General features: G+C 33.9%; 1 protein-coding gene across 1 annotated transcript in view; it reads left to right on the top strand.

The window, feature by feature from the left end:
• The first annotated feature begins 8,255 nt into the window (after positions 1–8,255).
• The window catches only part of LOC143255809 (uncharacterized), a 95,015-nt gene continuing 89,379 nt past the window's right edge, over positions 8,256–13,891 (top strand). The window contains exons 1-2 of the mRNA XM_076512070.1: positions 8,256–8,771; positions 10,456–10,480. Of these exons, the coding sequence (XP_076368185.1) occupies positions 8,694–8,771; positions 10,456–10,480 (103 nt within the window). The 5' untranslated portion in view covers positions 8,256–8,693. The remainder of the gene's footprint in view (positions 8,772–10,455; positions 10,481–13,891) is intronic.

Here is a 13,891-nt window from a genome sequence, read left to right as displayed (position 1 = left end):
TAAATATGAAACTTAATAAAAGTTTCGTGTTTTACCTGTGATTTGTCTTCCATCGTTTTTTTGAAAGTAAACTAAATTCTGATTTTTGACTGTGCTAACACTTTTTCACAGTACTGTATATATCCTAGAATCGAGGTCACCCTTTACAATTTGCTATGTTTTCGGGCGTGTGCACTTTATGTACATATATATAGTTAGACCCAAGTCTTCCCCAAAAGCTACTATCCATATGATTATTAGGGCCATCAGCACCTTGCTTTTACCCAAAGACAAAATTTAACAGCAACTATTAATTTGTCCTATGATACAGTGCAGCACAAATATATATGCGTGTTTAAGATCCATCTTTGTTTAATTTCTATGTTTGTCGGCCTTAAAAAAGAAGGTTTTATTTGCGTATCACTTTTTATGAACAAACAAATCTTTGTTTCAATACATTAACTCTTTATTCGTTTTTAGCAGCACAAAAAATTGGCAAAACGAAAAAAAACGCCATTAAAAACTCGATATAATTTAAGGATAATTTAAGGATAACCAAGGAACTGTACTGAGTTGTCAAACCTTTGACGAGTCTACTAACATGCAATGAAATATATCCTTGTATTGAACAGACTGCTGTTTATGTTAATTTGTTACGTGCAATAGCCCATGCAATCGAAAGCAACTTAATATCTCTATTTCCGGTTTGTTTGTTGTTGTTTTCATTTTTCTTACTACACGTAGTATTTTCGGGTATAATGATGTCATTTGGGCAACCAGTCCGCTAAGACTCAATAAGAAAACAATTATTAATTTACAAAGAAAACAAAAAACACGACTACAATTTATTTAGTTCACTATTTCCGCCTATAAGTTTTCGATCTACAAAAAACTAACATTATATTGCTATAAACTATAAGAATATAGGTCAACTCCGTAACTGTCTGTGACGCTATCGGTAAATACTAGTCTTAACATACCTTTATCCAATATTACAATTTACTCAGCGGATGTTATTATCATAGTTGGGCTTAAAAGTTTTCAGTTATCACACTTGTCTTATTCTTGCATTAGTTCTTTTGTTAGAAATAAAACAAAGACGTAATTATTTTCCTTGAAACAAAATTGCCCTAAATATATTTAATTATAAGAACTATCATGAATCACTTTACTTACAGTAATATCACTTTGTTCTAATAATTAAATACATTTTTCACTGTAACTTTTTGTGTTCAACATGTAAAGAAAACCTAATAACTTGTTCTCATGATGATTGTTATGCAAATGAATAGAGCTACCATAAGTCCAACTAAAACTGGGATCTCCCAGTTTCTAGTCTTTTCTCTTTCTTTTGTCAGAGTCAGAAACGGTAATAGTATTAAACCTTTCTGGTTTATATCAGTACAGTTCTTGTTATATATGTCTCCTTTAAATTTTACGGTATATCCGCGCACTTATACTGCTAGAAACCGGGTTTCAATGCTCGTAGTGGGCATAGCACAGACAATCCTTTGTGCAACTTTGTGGCTAATAACAAATAACGAAGAGAGATTACATAGTACAGCGTTTCCTTCTTTTGCTACGTTTTTCTGACTTAACCTGTTTCCAGGCAGCCGCAGGAGTTGAGATATGAAAATCTGCTTAGTCTCACACACACACATACAAAAAGAGAAAGAGAGAAGCAGCGTTTTGTAGTAGGCTCAAAACAACTTAGACGTGTTTAGTATTTCATCTATTAATATATTTAATTACATTTTAATGTTTTGTTTGTCTATAGTTTTACAAATTGTTTTGTAAAAAAATATTTGTTTTTGTTTTTAAATTTCACGAGGGCTATCTGCACTAGCTGTCCCTAATTTAGCAGTGTAAAACTAGAGGGAAGGCAGTTAGTCATCACCACCCACCGCCAACGCTTGGGCTACTCTTTTACCAACGAATAGTGGGAGTGACCGGTACATTATAACGCCCCCACGGCTGAAAGGGTGAGCATGTTTGGTGTGACGAGGATTCAAACCCGCGACCCTCAGATCAGGAGTCGAGAGCTCTAATCACGTGGCCAAAAATGTGTTATTGTAATTTAAACCTTTTCAGAGCTGTTATAGTGTCACCCTGTGTGGAAAATACAACGTCCCGGTTCTTCACTCCAGAAATCTGGTTACGTCACTATTGAAGAACTTTAATATGGAAAAAGAATGAATCTTAATCTTCTCAGAATTGTAAATATAAATTCAGATAATTATACGTTTGTTAAGAAAATTCCAATATAGAAGTTTTATAGAATTTATGTGATACAATAGAGGGCGATTTTATTTGTTTCCATACAAATTTCCATAAATCGTCCACCATTAACTTATTTTAATTATAAAACAGTCATAAAATTAGCTTAGCGTAATAAATCAGAATTAAATTTAACATTTTATGTTCGATTTTATGTGTGAAATGTAAATTAGTAACCTGCTGATTTTAAGAAGTGCAATAGATTCAACATAACATATTGTGGCTTTACTCTCAGAAAACACAAACAAACACAATTTTAAGAAGTGTGCTCAGTCGTCGATTTATTTTTTTTGCAATTAAAAAACGAAAAATAAATATGTGTGTGTGTGTGTGTGTGTAATGTCGAAAGGTATGGAAATAGAGAGACCTGGTGTAGAAATATAAAAAACTGAAGGAGACATTTTTTTAACCTTCATTAGTACAATTGACGTCCATATAATTGGTCAATGAAATATTTTTTCATTGACCAGTTTTATTTTTATTTATTTTTGTGTAATTGTCACATTATTATCCTGTTACACAAAAACAATAAAACTTTCAATGTTTTGCAGTCGAATAATTTTTTGTCAAAAAAGTTGTATGGGGTCCGTGCAGACCCCGTGTAATATAGACATTTGGCGCTCTGCGTATTCATCAGATATTGTGTGTGTGGATTCACAGAGGTTATCCATTGTGATAAACAGTGATTACGTATGATCTCTCCTGAAGTGAAGTATAACCTACTTCGGAGACGTCTCCAGAATCCCCGTGCAACACAGAAAGGTGTCAAACCTGCCTTTGTGGATCTAGGAGTGCTTGACACAAGACAGCACGCTGGTCAAGACGTTCCAGCAACAGAAAAACGATGTTATCTTTGCTCAAGAATCGCGGACAGGAAATTCCGTCAAAGCTGTACAGCATGAGGAGACCATGTCTGCGCTGATCACTCCACGCCCAGTGTACGGTGTGATAAGGGTTTGTAAAATGACTGGTAAAAGATATGAGAAACAGTTTATGTCCACTCAGAATAAGTTTTGCTTACATGGTGTCCAAAATTTGACATTAGTTCAGCTCTGAAACAAAGTTTGATGTATTCTTTGATATTCTACAAAAATACATCAAAGTTTGATGTAGTTCGACCTCCTTGGGTCCGTTTGGACCCCAAGCACATTTTCATACAATTTGGTGTTTTTTGTTACATATTCGAGAAATCTCTTTCTTCATTCAGTATTTTATTAGTTTTATTGTGATGCGTCAGTTATAGAAGAAGTGGCCATATATTATCGAAACGTGTCAGTGATGACAATTTTTTGTCTAAACATGAGAAAATGAATATAAGTGAATGTCATGTTTTGTAATAATAAATCACACATTATATACTTATGGTACCCAGTATTTCTTACACTTTATCTTCACAATGCCATGAGAACCTAGTATGCTAGCTTTTCAACATCTAAATCACAGCTTCAACATTAAATCATTAAATATATGCAAGGTCCGTATGGAAACGACTACAGTCAAATTATAATATTGTAAATGAGAATAACGAAGACGTAAGCAATGAAAATATAGTTTGTTCAGTGTTAAGCATAGAGCTCTACTCACCAGTAATGATGGAGGTAATTATTACGTACTTCGGGAAATAATACAAAAGGTATTTGATATTTTGATATCAGATATGTTTTCAGAATAACTGCTTCAAGTCGAACAGCATGCGAAAGTGAAGTCTTTACTTCTGTCGATGAAGTAATTCGTATAAGCATTTATTCATCTTCAGCATTTCAGTACTTTAATAACATGTGCTCCATTATCTTACCCATTGACACAGATTAATTATTGATTAATATAAAAAAACAAATTGTAAAAAGTAGCAAAAACGTGTTACGTATTATCATTTTATTTCGGACGAGTCTCCGAGCAATTACTTGGGCTACTTTTTTTTTTACGTATTACTACTGGGAGGGCGAGCATACTCGGGCGCGAACCCTCGACCCTCAGGAATTTAGGCCACATTAATTTGAATTTAGAAGTTTATTAACGGTTATAATGTATCAAATTTATGATATTTGCCAACAAGATTGATAGACATATTTTTATATTTTAACAGAAATATATTTTAATATACATACATAAAATCAATACAATTTATAATAACGGTTATTAATAGTAATGATTTTTATACAACAGCATACTTGCAAACTATGCTGGTTATTATATTCGGTCTAGAACTGCATATTTTATCGACGATCCAATTCCAAGAAGAGAAAATTAATCCTGAGTTCATATTGTTGCACATCGCTTGAGCTAACGACATCTTTCTTGACTAGGTTCACGCCTGTTAGAAGTTCACTTCTTACCGAAGAAGATATTTAATGCCCTCTTATAAATTCTAATGTCTGATTTAATTCACTGAAGTTAAACTGTTTGTAATGTTCGAAATCTGTAAATGTTCCTGGTTCAATTCTGCAGTTTTCCAATTAACAGACGCTAATCACAATTACAGCTTCCTGACTGTAACTGTCCAGTAATAGTCTCTCCTTTCGATGCTTTACTTTTATACAAATTACACGAGTCTCTAGAATGTTCACCAAAGTTCGCTTGCAACAATATTCTAGCACGTTTTCGCATACAAATGTTGTTGCTTCTCGCTTTAATAATTGCCTACAAGTTTCTAGAATACGCAGTGAAGAATATACGTCGCATGCGAAAAAGAAAACTGTATAGAAACAAACGTATGTGTTATAATGAGCGTATAACAGTAAATCCGTTAGAAACAAAATAAATCATATAGAGTAACGAGTTCACAATAATAATAATAGCCGAAGTACAATCAAAACTTCCACTGTATTCAATCCAAAGAAGGTTGTTATTAGCTCAATTGTGTGCTTCACTACAAAATAAGGATTGTTTCCATTTGTGTAAAATCGGTATTATTAGGCTACTTGATGTTTAGCTTGATACAATATCTTGCAAAAACATTCCGAATGAGACTCTTTACAACTCCAGTACTAATTATTTAACATTCCTATTGTATAGCTGATATTCGTTGATATATCTATACTTATGTAGCCATATTTTCATTGATACTTAATATCTGACTTTAAAGAGAAACAAAAACCTGTGAAATATTTTTCATTAGAACTTTCATTTAGTAATATTTTCGTAATCGAACGTCCAAGATAGATTTTTAGTGACCCTATATCTAGTACAAAATGTTACTCAATTTGTACTACGACATATGTTAAAATGTCTAATTTCAGCGAAACAAAGCGTGATAGCGGACTGTTGATGATTGTTGCGATTTCCCAAACCCGATCAAACTTGATGGCGAATATAGCAATATATTGGTCTTCACGATTGGTTAGTATCGAGAAGCAAAAATACTTTATCGTATACATCTGTTTACTGAAGAGTTCGGAACATTGTGAAGAAGAATTATTAATTAATGTTACATATCCTTCAAATAAATATATAAGTATTGCTTACTTGTCGTTAATAAAAGATATCTCAAACCCATGAAGAGGTTGGTATTAGTTATGCAGAAAGCCATTGGTCTTTGCTTTAACTTTTTGAGCAAAGTATCTTTTACTACGTTGCTAAAGGCCAGTTGAATATTTCAAAGCTATTCTGGTTCTATGAAATATATTTGCTATTGTTTAAAAATAAAACATTTTTATTCGTGGCTAGTACAAACTGAAGCTAAAAACCACTAGAAGTATATACAAAGAGTATCAAAATGTTATAATACCGCAAATTTGTCAGAAATCTACAACTAACGCATTTCGAACATTTTTCTCTATTTATAAATTATACTAGATGGTTCGTTTCTTCCTCTTTTTGTTTGGTTATATTTTAAAGTGCAATGAAGAGTGGGATAACATTGTGGAAAAAAGTGTTTTTGTTCACATATAACGTTCGAACAGATGAGATGCTGGAAACAGAATATAATACTTTTGTCTTTCCCGCAGCGAAACATATTAAAAAAAGTAAATGAAAGGTGTAACAGACTGTAAATAAGGTCACAGACGGGTACAGTTGCACTGGGAGTTTCGTTGCTAGACAGATGAGCCTACCCACATATGATATTGTTTTCTTCGTCATGAATATGTAGTCATCCCACACTCCACATGGATTCTGATGAGCCACGTGGACTAGGCTATCAGGTCAGAGAACCCCTAAGGTTCAGTTATATCTGTCTCTGATTTTGAACTAGTGACCAAAAGGAAGGCAACAAATGAGCAGCACTCGAGGTTAGAAGGACCAAGAAACAAATAACGGGACGACTATCCCTTTTAACTCGTCTACATCTGAAAACGTAAGGAGTGACTAAAGACAACATGTTTCAAATCCTAGTCTTAACAAGCTAATAACGAGGCTGCAACAGTCATTATTTAATAATGAATAAGATAGACAGACATCTATAAATGTACATATAAAATTAAAAGTTAACCGAGAAGATAAAAGAGGTTTTTGAATTTAAAACGTCATATGTGTGTGTGTGTAAAAGAAAATCCAAATAGGCAATTTTATGTAGCTTGTTTGTTTTTAATTTCGCACAAAGCTGCTCAAGGGCTATCTGTGCTAACCATCCCTAATTTAGCAGTGTAAGACTAGAAGGAAGGCAGCTAGTCATCACCACCCACCGCCAACTCTTGGGCTACTCTTTTACCAACGAATAGTGGGATTGACCGTCGCATTATAACACCCCCACGGCTGATATGGCGAGCATGTTTGGTGCGACGGAGATGCGAACCCGCGACCCTCAGATTACGAGTCGCACGCCTTAACACGCTTGGCCATGCCGGACCGTTTTACATAGCCTTGCAGTCTTTAAACCATTCTGTAATACTCTTGTTTAGAAGCTTACTCGCTAGTGGTTTACTTCAGCAATAAAACATTTTACTAAAATTTGAATGGAAGGCAAGTATGTGGTGAGAAAGGATGCGATTGTGAGAGCACCACAAAAACGACTTCCAGTAAAAACGTAGGAAGCCAAGATTAATAAAATATAACGTAAAACATTTTGACCTCAGAGTTTCAGATCGGCTGCAACCTGCAATGTTGACAAGAGACTCCATCAAAATTAGATTAGACACTACAAGTTAACCACAACGAAGGCGAACCACATTATACAAATTCAAAAAAAAAGGTAAACATGACGGTTCAAGGTTAACACTCTATCAGGACTAGTTTATCTTACCTTTATAAACATAGACACCCTTTTACTCTGTACCAGTTGAGGACGGTAATAACTTTGTTTTGGAATTTCGCGCAAAGCTACACGAGGGCGATCTGCGCTAGCCGTCCCAAGTTTAGCAGTGTAAGGCTAGAGGGAAGGCAGCTAGTCATCACCACCCATCGCCAACTCTTGGTATACTTTTTTACCAAAGAGTAGTGGGATTGACCGTCACATTATAACGCCCCCATAGCCGAAAGAGGGGTAATTATCCAGTAATGTGTTGTCTGTCAGCCAGTAGCCACTAAAATGACGTCATATAAGAGACAGCGTTGCAATTTGTACTGTCGTGATGTTGGCGAAACGTACGTATGTCATGAATCAGAAGAAGGCTACAATATAGCATGGCATTTGAACTACAAAAGCAAAAATTAAAAATAATGGTTACCTTTAATTTTGATTTTATTTACTCTTGAAACAGCGTTCTGTTTCAAGAAAAACTTGCGGGTCCCTGCGGAAGTACACTGAGTTTATTAGCTGGTGCTCTTCTTTTTTATTTATTTTTTTATTTATACGCCACGGACATCATTTAAAATTTCTCTCAGCTCCACGTAAACATTCGAGCAAACTTTAGTTCGTTGGAACGATTACGAACATTCTTTTCCAGTTGAAAATATATTTACAGATTCATAAAATACAGAGAGCTGAAAAATAATTATGTTTTAGGGCTTAGGCGAACTATTTCTCGTGCACCAAAACTCCCCTCTTCCCTCTTTGAGAAATACTCACACTTACACACCTTTCATTTATTTACCTGCATAGTTTTCTAACCCCGTCATTTAACGTATGTAGCATAGACCATGACCACGACGCTTACTGTATTTACTGAGCTCTTCCTGTGGGTAAAGAATCATAACCTTGGGCCTCAGAACCTGTGGAGCCAGTTCATTTGTTGGCTGCTGTTCTACCAAGTCACTAAGAACGACTTTAAGACTCAGTCGAGACTGGCGTGTTTTCCGATCGTACTCCGCCGGTCTTACCTCTCTACATTCCAATACCTGTAACGTCTTCAAACCTTAGGTAGATACGTGTAAGGCTGACTTAGAAAACCAGTAGCGTACGTTAATACATTCATGCTGAGAATAAGACTTAGTTTATTCTAATCGATTTGGGATCTCTAATTTTTTTTATTTTATAACTCATGGTGAAGCGAAAGTGAGAAAGGTTTCTCTGGGCCAATAACAGTCAATTTGTGGCGAGACGAGTAATCTGACAAAGGAATATGGCTGCTCTGTATAAGACATGTTTAGGTATCATCATGGTGTTTTCCTCTGTTCTTTCTGGAACTTTGGCACAACAGGTAACCAATGATGCCAGATTTCTATCTCGGTTAGAAACAGAACATCGTTAAATATTATCCGAAACGTTAGTTTGCAACATTAACAGTAAAGATAAAGCTTTATATAATGATTGTTTTTTGCCATTTTATTTTTTGTTTTACATCGTGTTGACTGTAAATTTATTAAATTCATTTGTTAGCATAGTGGAATTTATTAATTTTATAGGGTTAGTAGATATTTTAAGCTATTTCAGCTCGTAGAAGCTGTAAAATTAAGCCTTAAATTCAGCCAAACATCGTTGTGTTACTCGGAAGTCAATGTGGAACTAAAATAACTGATGCAGTGATGTTGTTTATTTAAAAGAAGAAATAAAATAATTAACATCTTGTATTGTTAAGGTAGATAATGTGAAAAAATAACAACTGATGTAGAGTTGGTGTTTTTAAGGGACTGTCCCTTTAGTTAAAACAAGAATGTAAGCTAGATTGATAAATACACATTTCATTCTACTTTACTAAATAGTACTTCCATCGTTCATAATAGGCTTAATAAGCTGCATTTTTTGGAATTTGAGTAATTTGTTTGATAGGATAAGCACTTGGCCTATGAATGTTGAATATAACAATAACCTGTGGAACTATGTATATTTTATGTGAAACGTAACTGTGTTTTTGTTTCTGTAATTATATTAATAACTTTGTACTTGTTCACGTACATGTATACACCATCTGTAATTTGTAAAACGAAATTAGGGTATTTCGGTTCACATAATAAATTCAGTTTGAACTGATGAGATGAAATGTTGAGACTGGTAAAGTTAGTTTTATATAACACGAAATTGGAACATAAACTGTTCAATTTTTATACTAACTTCGTGTGTTTATGAGAATATGTGAGAACACATTAGTGAAACTCAACTATATTTGTCGCTGCTACTTATGCTGTAATATACTTGCTCACTGAATGTTTTATTTTATATCGTTTTTGAATGGTGAAAACGATTTCGTTATTTTGTACGGGACGTTATCTCCTGTATTGGTCACTAGGACACGTTGGGTTTCGTAGAATCACAGAGACTTACCCAATAGTAGACGTATTCAATAGGTCAGACGTTTCCTCGGGCAACTATCTTTCTACATTATCTGTCACTTGCAGAAAGACCCTCAAGATACACAGATATGTAGGGAAAAAGGGCGAACCACTACCGCATTCTTCCAAGCCTTTATACTGTAAAAGTTCAAGAAGCAGCGGACCGCCTACATGTTAAGTCAGTTGTATGTTTCCATGGTTTATCCCTATATTATCATAATTTATGTTTAGCAGCATACTTTACAGTTACATATGATTTTTTTTTCTTCCTTAAACGATAGCGAACTTACTTGAGGGGTAGCGCATATTGTGTGATTGACGTACATATATATACCCATATAGAATATTACGTCGTGTGCTGTTTTGTTTAATTAGCACAGATGGAGGCGAAATCGCACAAAACACTTGTTTTTTAATGTTGCGTTTGCTCATTTTTCCATCGTTTGTAAATAAAGCTTTGTATAAACTCAATTTTTGTGTATTCATTGTGAAACAAAATATACAGTATATCTTGTACAATAGATTCATGTTTTTTTTCTTTTATTTATTTCATCTTTTATATTGCTAAATGAAAATATGTACGTACTTACCCGTTTTTTTTTTTTTTTTTTCCAGGACAACTTCCTCCAGTGCACAAAAGGTAGGTTTTTATTTAGCTTACGTATAATGGCAGAACCTTACAATTACTACCATTTTTTATTTTCTGTATTTTACATAGACACAACAAAATGAATAAAAAATAAACTTTCTAACAATACAGGATTGTGGTTATTTCCCATAATAACTTGTTAGAACGAACAAAATTATTAATGGCTGAAAGAGTATGCATTCTTTACAACAAGTCCGCTTCAATAGCTGCACCTCAACCTAATAATAATAATAAAAAGATATTGTATATTAATATAGGCTCCTTCGATTACGACCGTTCACCGCGTGTGGTTCTTTTAAATATTGTGAAACAGTTTGAAGTTAATGAAAATAAATTGCGTAAGATTCACACGTACACTTGTGTTTATGTTCATTACACTATCCACGCGCACACATACTCACTGAAATAACTTTTTTGTAATTTTAAAAGTATATTATTTTAAACCAGTTATGTAAATTACCTTGTTATTAGGAAACCCAAACAAGAGTTTTCACACCTGTTAGGGTTACGTTAGTCCGTTCGTTTTCAAGGAAATCACGTCTGTCATTTCAAGAACGTCAAATTATGAGCTGATTTTCTACTTGCGGATGAAAATATAAACGTAGATCTTTAAACAACAGCGCAGGATTTTTTATTTATATTTTACAAAATGTATCCAAATGGTCATATTTAAGCATTTTACAAGTGAAACCAGTAATGACCGAGCGCTTTGTTTTTCCAAATTGAAACTATTCAAACTTGTTTCGTAATAAGTAATAGTGGAGATGATAAGTAATAATAACTCTTTTCCCCCCAAAAAAAATTGCATTCCTCCAAACTGGTTACGACTCTTTCATTAATTTTAACCAAAATACACGAAAATGAATATTATAAACTTAATTGGACTAATTAATATTAAGGATTTCATAAAACTTTTCTTTATCGGATTTTTAATCGGTGTTTAGTACTCAAAATAATTGTTTTTTAAATATATATTTGTTGTTAACCATTTAGTTGTACGAAGATTCATAGCTTTAAAACACCACTAGTAACGTAAATTGTTTAAATGTTTCAAGCAATTAATATTTATTAAAATTTTAATATTTATTTCATATGTTGACATTTAAAAATGTTTTTGTTCAAGCCACTTAGATATTGATAAGAAGTAACTACAGTTTGTTTCTCTATTTTGTTTTTCGACATCTGGGGCCCCCAGCTAGTACAGCGGTAAGTCTGCGGATTTGCAACGCTAAAATCAGGATAACGATTCCCCTAGGTGGGCTCATCAGATAGCCCAATGTGAAATTTCTATGAGAAAACACACACTCCACATCTGGATCAATAATAACTATTAAATATTTCCAACATCCATATTTCTGCTTATCTACAGTTGGCTAGACACTGTTAATAACAGTCGCATTAGTAACCATCTAAATGCAAGATTTAGCACAGTTCACAGCTGAGCACATCCTGTTCACATAGTGCTTTTAATTGGGTACAGTTAACTTTTATTCACATTTTAAAAAATTACCTCCATGTAGAAGAATAAAGATGCATTATTGTGTTTACTTCATGAAATGGCTAGCGTATACTACATTAGGATCTACACCATCTTATACATCAGGATCACTTAGCCAATCCGTTTTAACACGTACTACGATTATTCTCGAACTTCTCTCTCTTTCGTCACACCCTGTACTTTGGTTTTGTAAATCTATCAATTTTACTTTTAAATATTTTGTTAATTTTTAAATGAATTTTCTTAAATATTTCTTTCGCGTACATGAGGGCTTTCAATTCTCCACGTAAAACGATAATAAAAAGTTTTAAAATTTGTTTCGTTAATTATTTATTATTGGTTGATTATTTAAAATTAAGCACAACGTTACACCACGAAACCCAGTTTCTTGCAGTATCAGCAGACATGCTGCTGTGTCACTAGAGGGCTTGTTTCGACGAATTTTTTTTTTTAATCACAGTATAGTAGTTTTGTTTAGAAATTGTCACGTATGTGAAATCTAGTAGGCTTACATAGTTACTTTGAAATGCATAGGTTTACATGCTTAGTCACTTTTTCGAAATATTATTCATGTGCATGGCTCTTGTGCAGTGGTTCCCAACCTTTTATATGCCTCGCACCCCTAAAAATTTTAATATATTCTTGCACCCCTCACAGTAATTATTTATTTAAGTGTAAAGGTGAAGGTGGCCAAAACAAATTTTATCTCGCACCCCCTGGAACACTATCTCGCACCCCTGGTTGGGAGCTACTGCTCTAGGGAATAATGATTTATACAAACACTTGTACATAAACTTTTAGTTATAATTCCTTACGTTTATACCATAATATTTTCGTGTGACATGTACGATATCGTTGATATTAAAATACATGAAACAGACTAATGTTTCTCAAGTGAAACACTGTATTAATTTGTCGGACTTGCACAAGGCTTTAATGTGATGGTTTATTATGTTGTATTAGTTAAAAATCTACATTCGACTTACCTAATCCTAACAGAACTGCAATATGTTATAAAAAAAAAAAAAGAGAGCCTTAAATAGTTTATGTCGAGTCGAATATTCTAAATACTTTTGAAATTCCTTAAATTAAATTAATGATTGTAATTTTTTGAAGAAAATTGTAATAACAGGTTTGGTATTTGTTGCGATAATTCCAGATTTCATCAGATTAAGGCCCCACATGACTAGGTGGTTAAGGTGATCGACTCGTAATCTGAGGGTTAGGGCTTCGACTCCCTACCACACCAAATATGGTTGCCCTTTCATCTGTGGGGGCGTTATAATGTTATAGTCAATTCCACTATTCTTGGTAAAAGAGTAGCTCAAGAGTTGGCTGTGGTAAGTGATGACCAGCTGCCTTCCCTCCAGTTTTACACTGCTAAATTATGGATGGCTAGCGCAGATAGCCCTCGTGTAGCTTTGCGCGAAATTCAAAAACAGACGAATCATCGGATTAAAACAACCAGTTTTTCAACACTGTAGCTATAACATGATTTTTCGAGTCAGTGGGTGAAGTAATTAGATCCGGAATAGTCTCTTCAGGTAAACCCATCAAAATGTTGAGTACAACAGTAAACACTGACTTAATAAATTAAAATCATGTGAACCTTCGAAATTTGTTCTGTATCGACGACCATATGAGAAAACCTTGATACTTTGTTTTCATATGAGAACGATAATGTTGTAAACAACAAGGTGTGCAAAGATAGCCCTCGTGTAGCTTTGCGCGAAGTTAAATAAAACAACAAACAAACAAACAAAACAAAATGTCTTATTTTCTTTCATAATTCTGCACATTAGTTCACCTATTGTGAATCCTAAAGAGCAATATTGTAAACAACTTGGTGTATCACCTGTTGCGTGTCCTAAAGAGCAATATTGTAAACAACTTTGTGTATCACC

The sequence above is a fragment of the Tachypleus tridentatus genome, chromosome 7 (genome assembly GCF_004210375.1).
Source record: "Tachypleus tridentatus isolate NWPU-2018 chromosome 7, ASM421037v1, whole genome shotgun sequence".
NCBI classification, from domain to species: domain Eukaryota; kingdom Metazoa; phylum Arthropoda; class Merostomata; order Xiphosura; family Limulidae; genus Tachypleus; species Tachypleus tridentatus.
Note: the sequence above shows the minus strand (reverse complement) of the source record. Positions and strands in the feature narration are given on the sequence as shown.